At 53.0% G+C, this 20,850-nt stretch overlaps 1 protein-coding gene across 15 annotated transcripts in view; it reads right to left on the reverse strand.

Annotated features, from left to right (window-relative positions):
• CFAP65 (cilia and flagella associated protein 65) overlaps positions 1–20,850 on the reverse strand; it is a 35,415-nt gene that overhangs the window by 4,426 nt on the left and 10,139 nt on the right. For 13 of the 15 annotated variants that reach the window (XM_045034493.1, XM_045034489.1, XM_045034490.1 and 10 more), the window contains 19 exons: positions 20,498–20,720; positions 19,854–20,119; positions 19,194–19,394; positions 18,598–18,957; positions 17,014–17,151; positions 14,625–14,870; positions 13,823–14,047; positions 12,396–12,554; positions 12,036–12,186; positions 11,240–11,368; positions 9,495–9,708; positions 9,047–9,175; positions 4,939–5,115; positions 4,577–4,643; positions 4,317–4,427; positions 2,042–2,233; positions 1,783–1,941; positions 543–686; positions 131–244 (listed from right to left, as the gene is read on the reverse strand). In XM_045034493.1, coding sequence (XP_044890428.1) covers positions 131–244; positions 543–686; positions 1,783–1,941; positions 2,042–2,233; positions 4,317–4,427; positions 4,577–4,643; positions 4,939–5,115; positions 9,047–9,175; positions 9,495–9,708; positions 11,240–11,368; positions 12,036–12,186; positions 12,396–12,554; positions 13,823–14,047; positions 14,625–14,870; positions 17,014–17,151; positions 18,598–18,957; positions 19,194–19,394; positions 19,854–20,119; positions 20,498–20,720 — 3,405 coding nt within the window. The remainder of the gene's footprint in view (positions 1–130; positions 245–542; positions 687–1,782; positions 1,942–2,041; positions 2,234–4,316; positions 4,428–4,576; positions 4,644–4,938; positions 5,116–9,046; positions 9,176–9,494; positions 9,709–11,239; positions 11,369–12,035; positions 12,187–12,395; positions 12,555–13,822; positions 14,048–14,624; positions 14,871–17,013; positions 17,152–18,597; positions 18,958–19,193; positions 19,395–19,853; positions 20,120–20,497; positions 20,721–20,850) is intronic. The other 2 variants (XM_045034496.1, XM_045034497.1) reach the window with 2 other exon arrangements.

A 20,850-nucleotide genomic window follows, 5' to 3' on the forward strand; every position in this document is an offset into this window, starting at 1 on the left:
GTGCTTTGGGCCCCCCTCATCCAGGGGCTGGCCCCTGCCCCTCTCTGAAAGTCTGGGGATCTCATAGCTCACCCCACACCCGAGGACTGGGAGCTCTGCCATCCCAGCTTCTCTCTGGTGCTGGTCCTACCTTGCACACTAGGTCCATGCTGTAGAAGCTGGCATGCACTGAAGTCTGCAGGGTCACCACAAATGGGATTGTCTCTTCAGGAGCCACCTTCCCCCTCATGGGACTCACAGACACCTGTTTGGGGAAGGGAGGTCTCTGGAGATTTTCAGGGATGGGATGGGGTGGGTAGGATGAGGTGGGGTGGAGCAGGTTGGACGGAGTGAGATGGTGGGACAGGATAAGATGGGATGGGATGGGATGGAATAGGATGGGATGGGATGGATGGGATGGTGGGGTGGCCTGGGGTGGGATGGTGAGGGGAAGTTGGGTGGGATAGGGTAAGATGAAACAAGATGGGATAGGATGAGGTAGAATAGGGTGGGTCTGGAGTCCTGCTAGAGGCTCTGATTCTGTGGAAACAGGGGACTCTCACCTCCCCAAAGTCTAGAGGCTTCAGCTGCCACTCAAAGACAATGGTCTCATTCTTAGAGATGTTGTTGAGGAACAGAAGGCGGCGGCACTTGCTCTGCACAGGAATATTTCCCAGAGAGATATGAGACCGGGACAGGAAGACATTCTGTTGGTGGAGACAACACAACAGCCACCTTGGGAGGTGAAGGAATAATAACCATAGCAACCACTACCAGTTAGTGAGTGCTTTCAACAGGCCAGGTACCATGGTAGGCAGTTCACATGCATCTGATCCTCACCATGGTCCTGTGATATAGGTATTATTATTGTACCCATTTTACTGATGTCCTGCTAAGGTTTAGAAAACATAAATAATTTTTCCAAAGATCTCTTACAGGCACAGCTGGGAGAAACCCAGTCTCACTCTAAAGCCTATGATTTTGACCATTAAAATAGGCTTGGAAGGGCTGAAAAAGGATGGCTGTAAATTAACTGGGGGATCAAGTGTTGGCTTCTTCACTGGGAACAAAACAGGGTGTCTGGAAAAACTGAGGCCACATGGAAGGGGCACTTTCTCTGTCTAGAGCCTGAGTGCCTCCAGGGCTAGGACTTTGCCTGGCTCTTCTTTGTGTCCTCAGGGCCTTCATAGTGCTTCTCATGCAGTTAGAGTCCAAAAAGTGGAAGGGTGAACAGGAAGATGTATGGGTGGATAATGACTGGGTGGCTGCATGGAAGTATGGATGGTTACATGGTTGGGTAAATGGGCATGTGGGTCAATGGAAGGAGATGGATGGACGGGTGGATGAATGAATGGGTCAGACCTCCCAACAGTGAGATGTGTTTGAACTAAAGATGGTGTTACTGACCCTAGAAGTCTTATAGCAAAATCCATCTGGGTCGGGAGGAGGAACTGTTCTGTATGAAGATAACACCTCACAGCCCTAAAATGGGAGAGCGTCCTTCAACCCCTTCCAGAATCCCCATCCCCATGTCCAGAGAAGAGGGCAGGATGCAGGGCCCTGCAGCAGGTGGAGTGGCTTGAGCAGGAACTCCTGTGGGCACTAGGTGGCAGGGTAAGCCTCTCTTTGAACCAGTGCTGCCTCCTAAATCTGGAGGAGGGCTGGTTCCAGGCTTCACCTCTGCAACCCTCCCCTCTCACCTCCATCGCATTTCCTTCCTAGCTTCCCTATCCCTCCACTGGCCACCCCAGGGCCCTCAGGCTCCTCCTAGGCCTCAGACCTTCCTACCTCCCTTCCCCCTACCTGTCCAGGAACCATCAGCCTAGAATGTATGGAGTCGTTGTCCCAAGAGGAGATGTTGTGGAAGGGAGCTGTGTCCCCCATGACATGGGGGTCATAGCCCACTCCCTGGAAGCGGATGATGGCTGAGTTCCATCCTAGGATATGTATGGGCACATCCACCTGGGAAGTTAGGAGGGTGGGGAAGGGACTGGTCAGAGCAAAGCTTGCTGAGGAGGCCAACTCCAACATCCACCCTCAATTAGCCCAGGCTGCTGCTCACTGTGTAGGTCTTGGCCTCAATCGGTGAGAAGATCCACAAGACCTGAGCCGTTGAGCCTGGCTGGATCTCCCCTTGGGGGTTGAGGCAGCTGAAGATAGGGTGATCAAAATTCTTTTCCTGAACCTGTGACAGGATGTTGGTCTGGATCTCATATGTCACAGGCACTGAGCCACCGTTATACAGCTCATAAATCTGTAAGGGGAGGGGCAGGAAGAGTGACGTCTCCACACATCAGCTCAGGGCTGCAATGCAGACAGCCTGGGATTCTGTGTCCACTATAGGAGGGCAGGTTGATCTCCATGATGTCACCCTTACAGCCCCAGAGCCCCCTAACTACCTTGGGTTTCCCTTGTGGCTTGATCACCCAAGAAGTATGTAACTGTATTTTCAGACTGTGACACTTTAGGATACTCTGTAATCCTTTTTTCCCCTCTAAATTTACCTTTGTCAAGGCACAAGGGGACACTAATGCTTGTGTCTCTAGTGTTAAAATTTATAGAATTGGCCACGCATGCACCCTTCACTCTTTAGCATTTTCTAGGCTCTCTTTCTAACCACCTAACATTTTCCATATCCACCATTAGAGGCAGTCCTGCTTAAAGGCAGTGTAAGGAAGGTATAAGGTTCCTCAAGGCTAACTACAAAGTGTGGGAATCACAGAATGTCCTGGAAGAAACCAGACATCTTCTGGTCCAATCCTTCATTTTAAGAAAATGGAAGCCAGAGAGAATAAACAGTTCATTTGGATCTAGGTCTTGCCCCCTCATCTTTATCAGCACCCGCTCCTGAATATGCTGATTTTATTTTTTTTGCTTGGGTCACCCTCTGAGCTCCAGACCTGGTATCCAACCTCTTCCAGACAAGCCCCCTCCCCCCCATTGTCTCATAGGCATCTACAATTTGGTAAAAAACCTAAGTCTTCACTACAAAGTCTATTTCTATATGCAGTGTATCTCCTTTCAGTAAGTGCTCAAACTAGGAATTCAATACATCCCAATCCCTCCCTTTCTCCTACTTTCCAAGTCTGGCCCCAGCAAGTCCCAAAGATTCTGCCTCCATAATGTAAATTAAATCTGTTCGTTTCTATCTCTGCTGCCCTCTTGCAGGTCCAGACCACCATCTGTCACCATCTCATGAATGACAGAGGAAGTTTGGCCATGGTTGTGGAGATTGGCTGAAGGCACAATTGGGTCTCCTGGCTCCAGATCTGGGGGCATTCTCCATCATCGATGTTGAAGGCCATGGGGGAGTGGCCTAGTCTCTCTGGAAAGCTCTTCAGGGGGCACAAGAGTCTTTGCCTCCCAGGAAGCCAGTAGAGTAGAGGGTGGTATAGGAAATCAAACAGAGCTTGGGGCTCGGGGTGCCCCCCCCTTAGGTCCAGAAAGCCCATTCCTCTGACTCTAGGATGGATGACCAGAGGCCTCTGCTCAGAAGTACAAGGACTTCTAAAAGGTTAGAAATTTCTCAGCTATGGCATGTTTGAGAAAACACTATGTCCTGCTCTGGGAGATTTCCAATGTACATTTTCAGAGCAAAGGAACTCAATTCCTTCCAATTAATACAGAAAATTCTATAGCTTTGCAAGGATTCACATTTGTTTTTCACACTCTAGAAAGAGGTCCTTCAAGGAGAGGGAGCCAAGATGGCGGAACAGCACGGAAGTTTTTTGTGTGTCTCGCGTCCATGAAATACAGTCAGACCAACACTAAACCATCCTGCACACCTAGAAAACTGATTTGAGGATTAACAGAAAGAGGTCCTTCTTGGGAGCAGTGATTTGCAAACTGGGGCTGAGACCTATTAGTGAGCAGGTCAGGAAACTAATTTAGCAGGTCATGTCCAGTGTGTAAGAAATGGAATGCAATAAAATAAAAACGGAAGACATCAGAACACTTTGCATGTAGTAGGGTACATATGGATTTGTGATACTATGTTTCAGTTGGTATGTGATGTATGTACTTACTGGATTATTATCCAAAACACGTTAATGTGATTCATGGTCAAAGAAGCTTGAAAAATCCTCTGCTAGAGGAGAGAACCCTCTGCTTTTGCAGGGGAACGAGGTCTGGCAAAGGGCTTAGTACTAGGCACCAGGAAGCAGAAACGTCTTGATTTGGCTGTCTCCCAATTGCCCAATCTCAGGGTTCAAACTTGTAGCCCCACCTGGTAGAGTGAGGAGTTCCGGAAGGTAGGGTCTTTGTCACCTCTATACATGCTGATGTATAGAGATCAATGCTTAGGCCTCTTGGTAACCAGGACAATGTAGACTACTGACCTGCCTTGGGGGCAGTGTGTCATCGATGGGGACAGGGATGAACTGGTGGCTAGTGGAGGTGAAGTGCACGTATTTTTGCTCCAGCTTCACTGTCACGCCTATGAAATTTAGCTGGAAATAGAATGCCCATGAGTAGCATCCTTCCCTGGGAGGAAGTGAAGCACCCAACAGAGAGATCTGGACCCTAGCTCCCCAGGGGGGAGCACGGTTCCCTGCTCCTCTCTCCAGTGTCCAGGGTAAGAGGAGCTCTAGGGTCTCACCAGGATCTCACGGCCATAGGACACCTTGAAGAGCACTGGGAGGCGATCAGTGCCGATGAACAGGTGGCTGGAAGGGAGGAGACAAATCTGGGATGAGTTATTGAGCCCTGGTACAAGTGGAAGAGCAAAGTACCTGTGACTTTGAGGCAGCCAGCCCCTGGGAACATGTGGAAACCCCTGAGTTGTGATGGGGCAAGAGGAAAATCAAACCTCCCCACCAGGTGGGTGGGCAGGGTCCTCCCAGGGTAGCAGCCACTTAGGGTACCCTGGAATCACAGAGTGTAAGGCCAAGCTCTTCCAGGAACCAAGGGAAAGGGGGATCTCCAGGACAAGAAGTATAAGGACTGGCATGGGAGGAGCACCTGTATTTGAACTCCACCATCTGCTCTTGCCCAGGACCTAGGCTCCCAGCCTTGGGGCTGATGGAGAATATGCAGTTGTCCTGTACACGCATTTGGTGCAGCTCAGTGCAGTCAAACTCTGCTTGCTCTGCCCACAGCTCCAGGTCAATCTGCTGGTCACTTGGGAAGAGGAACGCCCTGAGAGAGGGGTACAGAGCAGGACTGAAGCCTCTTAGAACAGAGAGGTGGGACCTCTGAGCTCCAGATGGGATGGATGGAGGTCTCCCCCACTCCCTCCCCCAATTTGGTAAGCCATCCCATGCACAGCTGAGCAAACGTGGCTACGTTTGATTCTCATTTCATAATAGCCCCCAAACTTGGGAACAGCAGCAGGTCCCTGGTGACACGAAGTGTCAGGTCAGGGCTTCCATTGTGGGTGACAGGGGTCCAGGGGGAGTGCCTGTGTAGGTAACTTTGTGTAGGTAACTTTGAGTTAGTTAGCCACTAACCCTGGAGGGGTTGGTGTGACACAGCTCTTAGGAAGGGCCATTTGAAGCACCTAAAAATGCTGGCAGGACCAACCAGAGGCCCCTAAGAGGTAGGGTGTCCAGGATGGCATGGGCACAGGGGCAGAGAACCGATGGCCCAGCAGGGCTGGCTCTCTTGAATCTGGAGCAGTTCTGGGCATAGAATTGATGCCTCCCAAAATGCCTCACATTGTGGGAAAGTAGATATTACACTCTCACTAGCTGACAAAACAAGTGGCAAATGGGTCCCCAGGTTACAATCTGAAAAGACGGACCCCTTCACTCACAAAGGCACGGCACAGAACTGGGCTCAACCTGGGCCATGACAGGGAGGGCACGGACAGGGAGCAGCCAGATGGGGAAATGCTCAACAAAGAGTGGAGGAAATGCAAATCAAGACTCCCTTGAATCAACCTGAAATATTTTCACATCAGAAACATGATAAACAGTTCCACTCGGGGCATCAGTCGGGTGGCTCAGTCGGTTAAGCATCCAACTCTTGGCTTCAGCTCAGGTCATGATCTCGTGGTTTGGTGAATTTGAGCTCACCCTTGGGCTCCAGGCTAAGGTTGTTCAGCATGAAGCCTTCTTGGGATTCTCTCTCTCCACCCCTCTCTCTCTGCCCCTTCCCTGCTCGTTCTGTCTCTCTCAAAACACATACACACAAAAAACAAACAAACAAACAAAAAACCAGTTCCACTCAATGCTGTGTAAGTTTAGAAAGAACAGACACCTTCAAACATTGGGAAGGAAGGAACCGCTACCACTTTTGTTGTAGGGATTTTGACAGGGCCGACTAGAATTGTAGCAGCTCATGCCCTTTGACTCAGAAATTCCCTCCTGGGAAACTAACCTGTAGGAATAAATGCATGCTTGTGCATGCGTGTGTACGCATACACAGATGTTTATTACAACTTTCTTTGTAGTGGCAAAAAAAAAAAAGGCACTGGGAACAACTAATGTCATCCAGTGTGAGATTAGCTTAATAACTTAAGGGCCATTCATATTGGGGAGTATTATGCAATATATTAAAAAGAATGAGTTAGAGTTTTATGCATCGATCTGTATTGAGCTGAACAGAATGTTACTGGCATCATGTTGAGTGAAAGGGTTATTGGTGTAATGCTGAGCAGAAATCATTATGTATAGTATTGTGCCATTACTGTGAAAAAAAGGCAAGAGAAATATAATAACTCCTGGACTGTGTTTGTGTGTACGTTGTCCAAGCGCTGAGTGTGAAAGCCCACTCCACACCCCTCATCACCCCAGCACAGTGGACGTGGAATGGGACCTGGGGAGTTTCTCACTTTTCTTCCATCACCTTTGTGATTTTTGACAGGTGAATAAACTGCTTTTGTCATTTCATTAGTGGGGGGGATACTGATCAGCTGCAAAACTGGAGATCTTGCTACTTTGGGGTTATCTCGATAGTTCTGACACTTCCGTTTCCCTCGCTGCCTGCACCCAGTCCCCATCCCAATAATCCCACCCCCCTTCCCTGCCAGTCTTCTAGTGTGTGTTTCCCTTCCTGTTCCCCCACCTCAAGCTGCTAGTCCGTTTCTCTCCCTGCACCCTGCACCCCAGACCGGAGTGATAGGTCATGGACGTAGATCATGTCTTTGTCCCCCATCCCTGCTTACATCACCATCAATGCCCTCAGGAAGAAGTTCAAACTCTTAAAAAGATGCCAAGGTCCCAACGCCTTGGCCCTTGCCTGCCTCCCAAGCCACATCCCGGGCCCCTTCCTCCCTCTGAATCCTCCAGCCACTCTGAGACCTTTTCTCTTAGCCACGTACGTGCCAGGCCCTCTGTCTGGAAGGTTCTTTGCAGTCTCTCTGCCTCATCTCCCTAGGCTGCAGGTCTAGCTTAGTTATAGCTTTCTTTAGCACACATCACCCTGCATCAAAAAGTTGGCCTGCCCCAGGCCCCTATGGCACCCAGAGGGCCAGGCTTGGAATTGTTGGCACCTGGATTCTGAGGGCCAGGTCTGGAGCCTGGACCTAGGAAGCCCCCCGTAAACATTTAGCCAGGACTTAATGAGTGCACGAGAGAACAGAAGATGTTAACCAGCATATCTGGTGTCCCTAAGGCCTTCCGTCTCCTTGGCCAGGAGCAAAGGCACCAGAGGAGATGACCCGGAGGGAGAATGGCTGCTATGGGGCTTCTATTTCTTCTGATCCTCCCCCTCCCACTTGGGGTTCTCACCCTGTCCTGCCTGCTGCCACCTCTAGGCCAACTCCACACTCCCCATTTCTCACTGGTCCTGGCAAGAATAAAACCTTCAGTCTGTTCTTTATGAGCTCAGCAGAGACCAGCTAGAATTTTCAAAAATAGCCTTCTAAGAAACTGAAAGGAAACACAACAACACAAAAAGCCTAGGAGAGTCAAGCCTTCCAAGGAAAGTCCGCTGTGCTTGGAATCCTGGAAGAAGCACGGACTGCCTTCCTGGACCTCAAATGATCTCCTGACGGATGGGCCCAGCTCAGCGGGCACCTTGCCTGGATTTCCTCCCACCTCGGTTTCCAGCAACCTGGACTCTCTCCACAGAGAGTATGAGCTGGCTTGCTCCTGCACAAACACACTTGCATGCATAATCCCCACCAAAATACCCTGTGCCGTGCCAGGACAGACTAACGCCACTTTTCCTGTAGGGCCTGGCTTCTGGCCACTCGAAGAGCCCAGTGAATGGCAGATCTGGAGCTCAGGCGGGCCCCGGGCCTTCCCCACCAGGCCAGCAGTCCTGTCTGCCAAGCTTCCTCAAGTCACCAGGGCCAGGAACCCTCAGCCACTCATAGTCCTGGCCCTTCTCAGACAGGAGCCACCTAGGGAGCCATCTTCCCCAGCTGCTCCCACCGCAGGGAGGGGCAGCATGATCCAGAGAGTAAGGACGGCCAGTGCACCCCTGATGATGCAGGCCCCACCCCAACTTTGCCCCCACACACCCCAAGACTCTGCTCAGGCAGGAAGTTTCCCGAGATCACAGACCCCCCCCCCCCAACATATTTTCCCAGGCTGGGCCCCTGACTGTCTCTCCCAAGCCTGACCCAGATGGGTACACTTCTTTCTCACCTCCGCTTAGCCAAGAAAAGTTAGAAGTCATCAAAAGGAAGTTTACTAGGAAATCAAGACGCGTGGCAGAGACAGGGGGGAAGAACAAGAAACAGCCTTGGCATGGAAACAGGATGTTTACTGGACCCAAGTTCGGGCCCCCAGTGGGAAGAAAGTCGAGCACAGCAAGGGCCAAGCTTGGCAGGCTCAGGGCCCCAGGCCGGTGCCCATGTGACCTGGAGAAGTGCAGCCTGCCCCGCGGCCAGCCTCAAGCCTTCCTGCAGCCCAGGTGTTTTGGCTCAGCCATGTCATCCTCCCAGACACTGGCTCGGCGACAGCCTGTCCCTGTCCTTCCCTACCAGAGATCTTCACTCGCCCCCATGCAGGCCTGGCCTCCCTGGACTGAGGCTCTGTCCCACCCTGGCCTCCCCATCCCATCAATGAGGGGATCCACTGTTCACAGAGATCAGGCAGCCAGGACTACCACCAACAAGAAAAGGCCTCCAACACCTGTCTCCCAAGCCCTTCAGAAGCCCCCTCCAAGCCCACCATACCAGTCCAGGGGTACTGCTCCAATGTTCTTTAGGGCCAGGAGCACCACAGAGGGCTGGGCCTCTATTGGTGCTGCTCCAAAATTGAAGTCGAGCTTCAGAGGGGTGAAGACGGTGGGGATCTGGCTTGTGCTGTGTGGGACAGAGAAACAGACTCAGAGACAGGTGGGAACAGTATAGGGCCCTCCCGGGGGGGTGGGGGGTGGGGCGGTGGCTAGCTCAGCACTCCTCTTTCTGCAGGTGGGCATTGGAGAATCTGGGACTCAGGGGCAGGGGTGGGCTAGTGCTTCGGACCTTGAGCCAAGCCCTGACTTCTGGCCCCTCCAGGGATGGGCAAGAATTCAGGGGGAGATGAGAGTATTCATGGGCAGGGCCTGGTGCTGGGAGTGCGGTCAGAAAGCGCCAAGAACATCGCCACATGGGCCCTGCCCCTTCTGTCCGCCCACCTCACCTGTGCCGGGTAGGCACCTTATAGGTGAGCTCCTCGGGCGTAGGGTCGCGCTCCAAGTAACTGTTGAGCCTGTCCAGGGAGAAGAGGCGCCACAGGTGCTTCCGGGTGATGCCCTCAGCGCTGCCCATGGAGCAGACGTCCAGGATGGAGAGTAAGGGGTACACAGCCGTCAAGAAGACGTGACACAGCTCCTGCTTCTCCCCAGCCTTGTTATCTAGGCGGAAGACATGTGGGAGAGAGGAGTGGCCTCACCTCCCAGCTGCCCTGGGGCAGAGCAGAGCATGCAGGCTGAGGGTGTAGGAAACCTGCCTGGGACCCTTGTCAGGAACAGCAGGTGTCTCCCAGGCTCTGGGACGTTTCCAGCCAACAGTGAAGCCCTGTCACATACTTTCTATGTGTCAAGCATTGTCTTTTTTTTTTTTTTTTTTTAATGTTTATTTATCTTTGAGAGAGACAGCGCTCAAGCAGGGGAGGGCCAGAGAGAGAGGGAGACACAGAATCTGAAGCAGGTTCCAGGCTCTGACGTGGGGCTTGAACCCACGAGCCGTGAGATCATGACCTGAGCCAAAGTCGGAGGCTTTACCCACTGAGCCACCCAGGCGCTCCATGTCAGGCATTGTCTTAAGTGCTCTTCATGCATCACTGTCTCTAATGTGCACCGTTCATTACTGTTTTCAAACTAACTTTCACTAACAGCTTTATTGAGATATAATTTAGGGGCACCTGGGTGGCTGAGTCGGTTAAGCGTCTGGCTCTTGATTTTGGCTTTCTGCGCTGACCCTGTAGAGCCTGCTTGGGACTCTCTCTCTGCCCCTCCCCTGCTCATACTCTCTCTGTCTCAAAATAAATAAACTTAAAATAATTTATAAAAAAAAAAGAGATGTAATTTATATGCCATAAAATTAACCCTTTTAACACATACAATTCAGATTTTTCGTATATTCAGAGTCGTGCAACCATTACCACGGTCCATCTTAGAGCATGTTCATCACCCCAGAAAGAAACCTGGTACCAAGTAGCTGTCGGTCCCCATTCTCCCCTCCCCCCGTCCCTGACAACCACTGATCTGCTTTCTGTCTCTACAGATTTGCTTATTCTGGACATTTCATATCAATGGAATCATACAATATGTGGCTTTTTTTGTGACTGGCTTCTTTTGCTTGCCCTAATGTTTTCAAGGTTCGCCGATGTGGTAACATGTATCAATACTTTTTTTTTTTTTTTTTTGGCCTGTGCACCATTATTATTCCCATTTTACTATGTGGAAACTGAGGCAGAGGGTGCTTAATCAATTTGCTAAATTACACAGCTAGTGAATGCTCGGACCAGGATCCAATCCCAGGCAGTCTGGCTCAGATCTACGCTCTTAGCCACTCTTCTGTGCTGCCCCAGACTCCTCCCAGTGGGCCCCGGAGCAAGCTGGTAACAACTCCATTTTATAGAGGAGGAAGCTGAGGCCCCCACGTGGTTGGGGATTTGTCTTAAGATCCCACAGTAAATAGGCACAGCTCCAAACCCTTCACACTGAGCCCTCCACGGCTCAGGCACACACAGGCACACATACACACAGACGCATGTGGTTGGCATGAGACATACATGCCATTCACCCAAAGGCACACCCTTGCACGCTAACACTTACTCTGCTTTCCCTGTCCGGAACCTCAGCACCCTTCCGCCCCAAGTCCTGCTCACACAGCCCTCCCCCTTTCCTCCCTGACCCCGATTCTGCCAGATGGCCCAGGTACCTCTGTGTGAGAGGAGGGAGTAGCTGATAATCCAGGAGTACTGGGACCGGCGGTTGGGACATGCCGACAAACAGATGGTGTCCTGGGACCGGGGTGGCATTCTGCCCTCTGTGCGGTCCATTTGCAAAGCTGCTCAGGGATGACCCAGGTGGGGTCAAGGGTAGAAGGGGCCCTCAGTGCGGGCCGAAGAGTCCCGGTCTCTCCTCCTGCTCCTTCCCAGATACCCTCTCCCAGACCAGCAGAGAACCGGCTAGAGAGCAGGCCCAGAGCTGGGAAGTGGGGAGCAGAGTCCCTCCTCCCAGACCAGACAGAGGCAACCAGTCTTCATGTCATGGGCACTTGCTAAGCACTTTGCTCCACCCAGTAGCCCTGTGAGGTAGGTGCCAACAATAGTCCCATTTTACAGTTCACAGTTCAGAGAGTGAACTGCCCAATACCACACATCGAAAGGTAGAAACACCAAGTTTTAAGCCCTGCTCTGCCTGCCCCCAAACCATGATCTGGTTAACCTTTTTTTTTTTTTTTTTTAAATTTGAGAGAGCGAGTGCATGCACGAGAGCGAACAGGGGAGGGGCAGAAGGAGAGAGACAGAATCTTAAGCAGGTTCCCTGCTCATTGTGGAGCCCGATGTGTGTGTGGGGGGGTGCTCAATGCACAACCCTGGGATCATGACCTGAGCCAAAATCAGGAGTCAGATGCTCAACCGACTGAGACCTCCAGGTGCCCCTAACCAGTCTTAACCAGTGCCCCTCACTGCCTGCCTCCCTCGCCCCAGTCCAAGCCCGGGCCTGAGTACCAAGTGGGCTGTCGTCCATGACCTCAGGGCTACACTGCTCCAGGAACAGGCGATAATATAGGGTGCAGTTGCCATCGTTCAGAAGCACCAGCAACCTGGACTGCTTGCTGTTCACCAGCAGGTTCCCGAAATCCAGCTCCTTTTCCTTTGCCTGAGGACCCGAGTCAGCCAGCCACAGCCCTGGCTTTCCCACCCCTGGCTTCAGGGAATCTCCAAGGCAGGGCAGGGCCAGAGGGCTCCCATCCCCTGCCCTCTTGGAGTCGGGCACCCCGGGGCCTTCCCCCCCCCCGCCCCGCCACCTATGCCCTGGCCCCCAGAGCCCCAGCTCCCAGCCCCACCTGCCAGAGTTCCCCTACTCACAGAGAGCCTGCTGGTGATGCCCATGCCCACCAGCCGGAGCATGTAGTGGGTGGTAGCGGGGGGCTTGGTGTCTGGGGGCAGACCGGCTGCCCAGACCCACATCCCCACTCGGAATAGGTACTTGGTCTCCTTCAGTGGGCTGAAGGTCCACGTCACCGTCTGGGGTCAGAGAGATCATCCCTGCATGGGGCTCTCCAGAACCCCCTGCCCAGGCCCCTGGCATCTGAGAATATCAAGCTATGGTACCCCTTTCTGAGTGTTTACCCCATGTCAGGCACTTGTCACACATTATATGTTATGTTATCTCCCTCAGTCCCTCAATCCTTTATCCCCACCAGCTAAGCGGTATTATTTTAGTGCCTCATTTTCTTCCTTCCTTCCTTCCTTCCTTCCTTCCTTCCTTCCTTCCTTCCTTCTTGTCCTTTCCTTTCCTTTCCTTTCTTTCTTTCTTTTTGAGAGAGAGAGACAGAAAGCACTCTGGCACATCAGTGGGGGAAGGGCAAAAGGAAAGGGAGAGGGAGGCAGGGAGAGAAAATCTCAACCATGCCCAGCTCGGAGCCTGACTCAGAGCTCATTTCTCATGATCCTGAGATCATGATCTGAGCTGAAATCAAGAGTCAGACGCTCAACCGACTGAGCCATCCAGGCGCAGGGAACTTGCTCAAGGTCGCACAGCTGGTGAGAGTGCTTGGTGGGAGCTGGGGTGTGAACTCTCAAAGCTGACTCCAGGGCCTGTGTGGTCTCTCACCTCGCTACTACCTGGGTTCTTCCAGACACTGTGTGTTGGTGGTCTTGGCCCAAATTTGGTCCCCCAAATGGTCTATAAGGCCCTAGACCAGGGAATGAGGCTCTGCTAGTTTGGGCCCCAGCCTGTGTCCCCCTCCAGACTGCTGCTCAGATCTCAAGGAGTACCCTTCCTCATGACTTAGTGACACCCCACCCATTTGGCCCCAAATACAGCTGCTCCAAACCACCTCCCAGCCATCTCATGGCTTTGGGGACCGTGGAGGGAGAGTGGACTTGCCCCTTGAAACTCTGGTTCAAGTTCCAGCTCTGCACCTCCTAATTTACAATCTTAGTAAATGACTTTTTCTGCTCTAAGTCTCAATTCTTCTTTGTAAAATTGGAGTTATGACAGGGGTAACTGTCACACCTACTTAGAAGGCAGGGGAGGTGATTACAGATTGAATGGGAGGGTGCACACGGTAAGCCTGGCCCCTCACAAGCAAGAGTAACAGATGGTGGTGAAAGCGAGAATGACCTTGGATGTCCTTGGAGACGGCCCACCATAGTCCACATAGACTTCCCCCAGTGTGTTTATTAGCTGGGGGTGGGAGGAGCATGTAGATAAGAGCATGGGTCCCTCTTCCCTTGAATCCCAGCTATTTCCTTCCCTCGGGCCCCCAGCAGTGGGGCAGGGCACTCACAAGGCTCTCACTGGGCTGGATAAGTCCCCTAGCGGGATTGACGGCCAGCATCTTCCGGTGTTGCTGGGAAACCCTCCATTCAAACTCCAGCGGCAGACGCGAGGGGTTGCGGAAGGTGAAGAGGCTGCTGGAGGAGGAGCCCACCCAGGTGGGCTTGAAGAACACGCTCTTACAGGTGTCCAGCTTCAGATGTAGGGGCTCCTCCCGGCTCTGCATGCTTACCTCCTGGGGCCAGAGGAGGGAGGGAAGAGCTCTGACCTCACCTGGCTCCCCCAAACGTCCAAGAAGCCAGGGTGGGCAGCTTTTCCCCCTTGGAGAGGGCGGCAAAAGGCCCTCCTCCAGTCTGGGCATAGACAGCTTCTGTCAAAGCCGAGTAGGTAGTGTCTGACCCAGGAGATGGCTCTTGAAAAGAATTCGGAGACCAAGAGAGGATGTGCAGACCATTCCATGGGCCAGATGGGGCCACCACCCTGGCCCCTTTCCCTGGCCCCGCCCCAAACACCCTTCTACTATCTGCAGATATGAGTCTTGTATTGCCCCCACTTATTCCTTTGGGACATCTGCACCCCTTTTCTTGTTCCAGACACCTTGAAGTGGATATGCTGGGCCCTGGGGTTAGGAGAGCTGTTCACAGATGTGGCCAAGGTGTCCTCTCCCTGCTATGGCACTTCCTGGGAGAGGAGCAGCCCCCTGACTACTTTAGGGGAGCTTTAGAGGTCAACCCCAGAATTTGGCTTTGAAAAGGGAAGCCCCAGACTATGGCTCGCTCCTCAGGACCCAGTCCCCTAGCTCTGCCTTTTACCTTGAGATACTGGGGACAAAAATTGAACTGCAAGTAGAAAATGTGCTGCTTCCAAGCGTTGCCCTTCGGGTAGGTACAGATGAGGAAGATCTGGTGGGCTCCCGGGGCCACAAGGCCTGAACTGGGCCGCAAGGAGATGTCTGAGCTGCTTTGGGGGGCCAGGTTGAAGGTCAACAGCATGGAACCTTTGTTGATCAAGAGCAGGCTGCGGTAGGAGGGTTCGCTGGGGGACACTGCAGGAAAGAGCTGGGGTGCGAGACAAGAGGGACCCACGCTCAGATCTATGCACCCGCCTCCCTTACCCCACCGATATACACACTCAGGGAAGTCTATGTGGGCCTGTCTCCAAGGAGATCCAAGGCACCTCCACACATCCCAATCACTACCCTGGGAGCAGGGAATGGAGGGACACAGCTTGGCAGCAAAAAATGCTTCTGTCCTCCAGAAACCTCTGGACAGTGAGATGGAATGGCCATAGGAAGTGGGCCCAGGAAACACAGGCTTGAGATCTCCTCAAAGTTAAGTAGGTCTTTCATTTTAGGGTGCCCTCAAATCACCTTTTTTTTCTTAATGTTTATTTACTTATTTTTGAAAGAGAGAGAATCCCAAGCCTGATGTGGGGCTTGATCCCATGAACTGTGAAATCATGACCTGAGCCAAAATCAAGAATTGGACACTCAAGTGACTGAGCCACCCAGATGCCCTCAAATCATCCCTTGGAGAACTCACTTTGGAGAACTCACCAGAGATCCTGGTCCAGAAACTCTGGGATAAACAGCCTTTTCTTTCTTCCTTTTTTTTTTTTTTTCAATATATGAAGTTTATTGTCAAATTGGTTTCCATACAACACCCAGTGCTCATCCCAAAAGGTGCCCTCCTCAATACCCATCACCCACCCTCCCCTCCCTCCCACCCCCCATCAACCCTCAGTTCTCAGTTTTTAAGAGTCTTTTATGCTTTGGCTCTCTTCCACTCTAACCTCTTTTTTTTTTTCCTTCCCCTTCCCCATGGGTTTCTGTTAAGTTTCTCAGGATCCACATAAGGGTGAAACCATATGGTATCTGTCTTTCTCTGTATGGCTTATTTCACTTAGCATCACACTCTCCAGTTCCATCCATGTTGCTACAAAGGGCCATATTTCATTCTTTCTCATTGCCACGTAGTACTCCATTGTGTATATAAACCACAATTTCTTTATCCATTCATCAGTTGATGGACATTTAAGCTCTTTCCATAATTTGGCCATTGTTGAGAGTGCTGCTATAAACATTGCGGTACATGTGCCCCTATGCATCAGTACTCCTGTATCCCTTGGGTAAATTCCTAGCAGTGCTATTGCTGGGTCATAGGATAGGTCTATTTTTAATTTTTTGAGGAACCTCCACACTTAAACAGCCTTTTCTAGATGATTCTCATCTAGGTGGCTGAGGGGAACCCCACTTTGAGAAAGGGAAGGCCCCAGAAATCCTGGCTTCCAAACATCCCTTAAGCACATAGGGTGTGGCCAGCTCCAGGCTACATAAAACACAAGGCCTGAAATTGCTGGCCAGGGTGGCCCATCCAGCTGGGGCAAAAGTGCACGTATGTGAGGCAGTGCGGGGGTGACACAGGCCCAAAATCTGGTGGATGGCAGTAAAGGCCACAAAGTGCTGGGATGAACTGGCCAAGGGAAAGGGACAGGGGTCAGGGAGGGGAACCTCATGCAGTCAGGGAGGGATTTGAGCTGAACCTCGGAGGTGAAGTCAGTCGGGGGATTGGAGAGCAAATGTGCAGCTGGGGAGGGGGGGCAGGATCACCCCCTAGCACAGTGCCCCAGAGCAGCACCTTTCCAACAATATGAGGTGTGAGAGGGTAGGGGAGACAGATGAAAAGGGCAACAAAGGTAAGGGAAGCTGGGAAGAGGTGTCGAAGGAACTTGGCCGTCTGGCTCCAAGGTCTGTGCTTTTAAACCATCTGTCATCTGGCTGCCCAGGTCATACAGGGCCTCCAAGAGCCCTTCAGAGAGGCCTGGGAATTATGACTCAGGAAGCTGAGGGACCAGCTCTGTGACCCTCACTGGCCTGCCCAATGTCCAAGGGCAGGGGCTCATGGTGTGAGTGGCCATACCCCTAGCAGGTGCTCAGTAAACAAGCACAGACAAATGAAAGAGCTAGAGAATTTTAAACCTCAGCATGAGAGGCCCAGGGAGTATCTCAGATGGATCAGGGAGGGGCCAGTGGTCCAAGCCCCAGTCCTCCATGCCCAGAGCCCCAGGGGCTAGTGGTGGGGGAGGTTGAGATGGCCCCGGAGGGTGCTGGGATGTTTCTCAGGGCATCAGAGTGCAGAGATGGCCAAAGCAGAAGCCGAGCTCCCCTGTCCCACCTCCCACTGCTACTGGGGCCACGCTCACCTTGGGGGCGTCCAGAGAATATTGAGGGATGTGGGGCTCCAAGGCAGCAAAATAGCTATGGCCTCGTGTGCGGAGGGTCAGGCACCAGGAGGGGCACACGGTACAGTCCTCCTCGATGTTATGGTAGTTCTGGAGGACCTGCAGGGGGGCGGACCCAAGGACAAGCTCAGAATTCCTGTGTCTGACCCTGTGGGGCCCCCTAGCTCCTCCTCTGCACTGCAGGAGTCCCACATTGGACACAGAGAGAGGGGTTCCCTGGGAAGGCAGTGCAGAGAACAACCATCCTGACAGTTCCAACTGCAGCGTGCCAGGCCCACGCTGAGCACTCAGCAAATATGCTCTTTAATAACCACAACAGCGCAAGGACAAGGCTGGGGCTGGGATGTGAGAACAGCATTCATCCTGCAGGAATGTGCCCGGAGAAGCGCTGGCCAATCAAAATAGAACACGAGCCACAAATGCAAGCCGCAAACGTAATGTTACATGTTCTAGCAGCCACGTTAACAAAGTGAAACACGGGAAATTAATTTCAGGGATATGTTTTATTTACCCTAATAGGTCCAAAATCTTATCATTTCAACATATAGTCAATATCTAAGTGACGCGTGAGCTACTTCACACTCTTTTCGTGCTAAGTCTTTGAAGGCCGGTCTTACGACATATGTCAGTTTGGACTAGTCACACTTCAGGTGTTCGGTAGCCACATGTGGCTGCTGGTTGCCCTATCAGACAGTGCAGGCTATAAAGCCAGCAGCCTAAAAATCTGGAGGGCTCAGCCTTGGCAAAGCCAGGTGTCCACAGCCTTATTCCTACAAAACTCTGCATTTTCCCACTGCCAAGATATTAGAATGGAGGCAATTAAAGACTAAGCTTTGGAAGTCCTTCTCAAAAGTTCAGATATGGGGCCAATTTTTTAGATGAAAAGACCAGGGCTCGGGGACATTAAAGGACTTGCCCAGGGTCACATAGCTGGTAAGGGTCTCTACTCTTCTCTCGGCCCCAGCACCTGGGCTCTGGGAAAGAACAGCAGGGTGGGCAGAGCCAACAAGGAAAGGAAAAAGCAGGACCAGAGATGAAGAGGGTGCGACCAGCATCTGGGACCAAGAGGCTGGGCTGGGCACAGCCTGTGGTCTGAGTTCCCCAGCCAAAGGAAGTTGTGCTAGAAGCCCCTCCCCCTGACACACACCTAATTACCCAGCACCCCTGACTCAGTGCCCCAGACCCTGGTTCCTCCTGCCCATGGGTCTTTGGATGGACCACCTCATAATGAGCCCTAGGGAGATGCTCCTTGTATGCCAAATTTTCCCAAGAGGCTTGACCCCAGCTGGGTGCTCCCTCTGGAGTGAGTGGGAGGACACATATGAGTGAGACATAATTAGATGGGCTAAGAAGCCCCTTGGCCAAGGCAAGCCCATGAGCCTGGGAGAAGGCAAACCAGCAAGGACCACTATCCAGCCAAGGAGAAGCTTGGCACAGAGAGGATAGATCCCACAGCAGCCCCCCCCCTCCAACCCCACCCTGCTGTTCAGGTTCCAGGGAAGAGAGGCAACCCTCCCCACCCCCATGTCGTCTCCCTGCACACACCTTATAGACAGCGAAGGCCTCCAGCTCCACAGCGTACAGGCAGTTAGGGTAAGGTGGATGGAAGTGCAGGCGCATGGCCATGGACTTGAGTGGGGGCACATCACAGGTGTCTGGGGTCACCCAGAAGGGGCAGTCAGACCTCCGTGTCCAGACCACTGTGATCTTGCCTTTGGTGTGGTTCATCAGGCACAGGGGGACAGGGTTGGGGTCCCCGGGCCCAGGGCAGGCACCGAAATCCACATCAGTGGGCTCTATGCTGACAGGTGGAGGGAAGATGGCTATGTCGCTGGTACCATCGAAGAAGTACTCATTCATGGGGGAGATCAGAGGATACTGTGGGGCTGACACGTTCTCCGGGGCCTGTGTGGGGAGAGACAGGTGAGCAGGGGCCCAACTGCCACTCCTCTCGCCACTGCCCCTCATCCACACGCCCCTTCCTGGAAAAGGCCACAAGGGCTCCACACAAACAATCCCCAACTACTGATGGCGCCCACAGGGCTCTGGGGGCACAGGGTTTCCCAAGAATTTCTAGAGAAAGGGGCATGAACCTGGGGAGGGTAGCCTGTCTGTGGGGAGCCCCAAAGGGTCCATCAAACCTCAGTAGGAATCAGGAGGGCCCCATTCTTATCCTGCTCCAGCTTCTTCTCCCTCAGCATGGTGCCCAGGATGTCCGGAGGGTAGAGCGTCAGGCCCCGCGCCAGGTGTGTGCGGTACCAAGCAAGGTGCTGAGGTCTCAGGATGGCTGGCTTGGTGCTGTCCGAGTGGCAGGTCCCAATCAGGTCCAGGAACAGTGGGTCCTGTGACATGTGTCTGGGTGAGGCTGGATTTCAGCCCCCACTCACCACCTTGGCCAGGAGTCAGCTGGTCAGGGCACAATTTGTATGACTTTCTCCAGGGCCCTGAGTTGGGTCCTTATTTCAAGGCTCTCTGCCTCGCACATGCTGTGAGGGGTGAGTCCAGTCTCCCCTCTCTCTTCCCAGCCTATTAGCAGCAGCAGCAGCAGCAGCAGCAAAGCCTTCGGCCTGGCAGTCGTCAGGGGGGGACTGGCATACCTGCCTGGCTCCGAGTGAGCCTTCGTGTGCCTCTGGCCAAGCTCTGGCTCCAAAAGCCAGGCTGGGGCCCTGGCAGAGATGATCCAAGGAGAACTTCCGGAATACAGGGCCGTGATCACCAAGCATTGTCTTCATCACTGGGCCTCAGGTTGCCTCCTCCAGCTCCCAGCAGAGCCCCTCCACCCTCCCTCCCCCACTGCTCACCTGGTGGTGGATGAGACAGGCCACTCGCCGAGAGTAGATGGTGGGGTAAGTGGGCTGGAAGGTACAGTGCAAGGTCATGCGGGCCTTGCCCACCAGGGTCCCAAAGGCAGGTCTGATGTCGAAGACACTCTCTTGGCAGTCAATGGCAAACTGGAAGTAGGCTGTGCAGTCTGACTTGTTCTCGATCCACAGGGTCTGCTCCAAGGTCTCCCCGAGGTTGACCCAGCCGAAGTTGACGCAGCAGTGCTGCAGGGACACCTCAGGGCCTGGGCATAGGAGATGGGGCTCTTGTGAGCAGGCCCTGCCACCTGTGTGGGGCTGGGGCATCAGTCTCCTGGAGGATGTCTCAGAAAGGGTCCCTCTGGTGGAAGGCAGTGCTGCCTGGAGACAGAAGGCTGGGCTGGAAAGGCCCAGAACCCCAGCAACCTGAGCTGACCTCCAAGGCACCAGGGACGACAGGGGGAACCTTATCTCCAGGTGTCCAAAACTGATTCCGCATGGAGCCCACCAGGGGGCAGCAGACACCCAGGCTGAAGGGCAAGGAGGCATCACACCCTTAAAACCTGGCAAAGAGCCCTGCTCTGCCCTAAAGGCTGGCTGCTCCGATCCCCAGAGGCCGGGTAGCATTCTAGGGTTGCCAGTACCTCTACAGAAACCGACGACTTTGAGCAATGTGTGGGAGGCACAGCCAGAGGGCATGATGGACAAGTAGTCAATAGTTCTGATGTCCAAGGTCTCGGGGTGAAAGAACACCGACACGAATTTCTTCTCTCCTGGAGGCACAATGCCATTGGTAGTGGGGCAGGAGAAGGTGTGATCTTTGGCCAGCATGTCTGGGGCCACTTCGATCCTGAAGGGGGCGCTCACCTGTGGGGCCAGGCGGGGGCAGGAAGGGTGAGGTCACAGAGTGAGGCAGTTGTCCTTACCGAGGTGCCCAGCTGAGGGGGTGAGGGCAGTTGAAGTCCAGCCTATGCCCCTCTTGTCAGTTTGAGCATGA

The sequence above is a fragment of the Felis catus genome, chromosome C1 (genome assembly GCF_018350175.1).
Source record: "Felis catus isolate Fca126 chromosome C1, F.catus_Fca126_mat1.0, whole genome shotgun sequence".
Lineage (NCBI taxonomy): Eukaryota > Metazoa > Chordata > Mammalia > Carnivora > Felidae > Felis > Felis catus.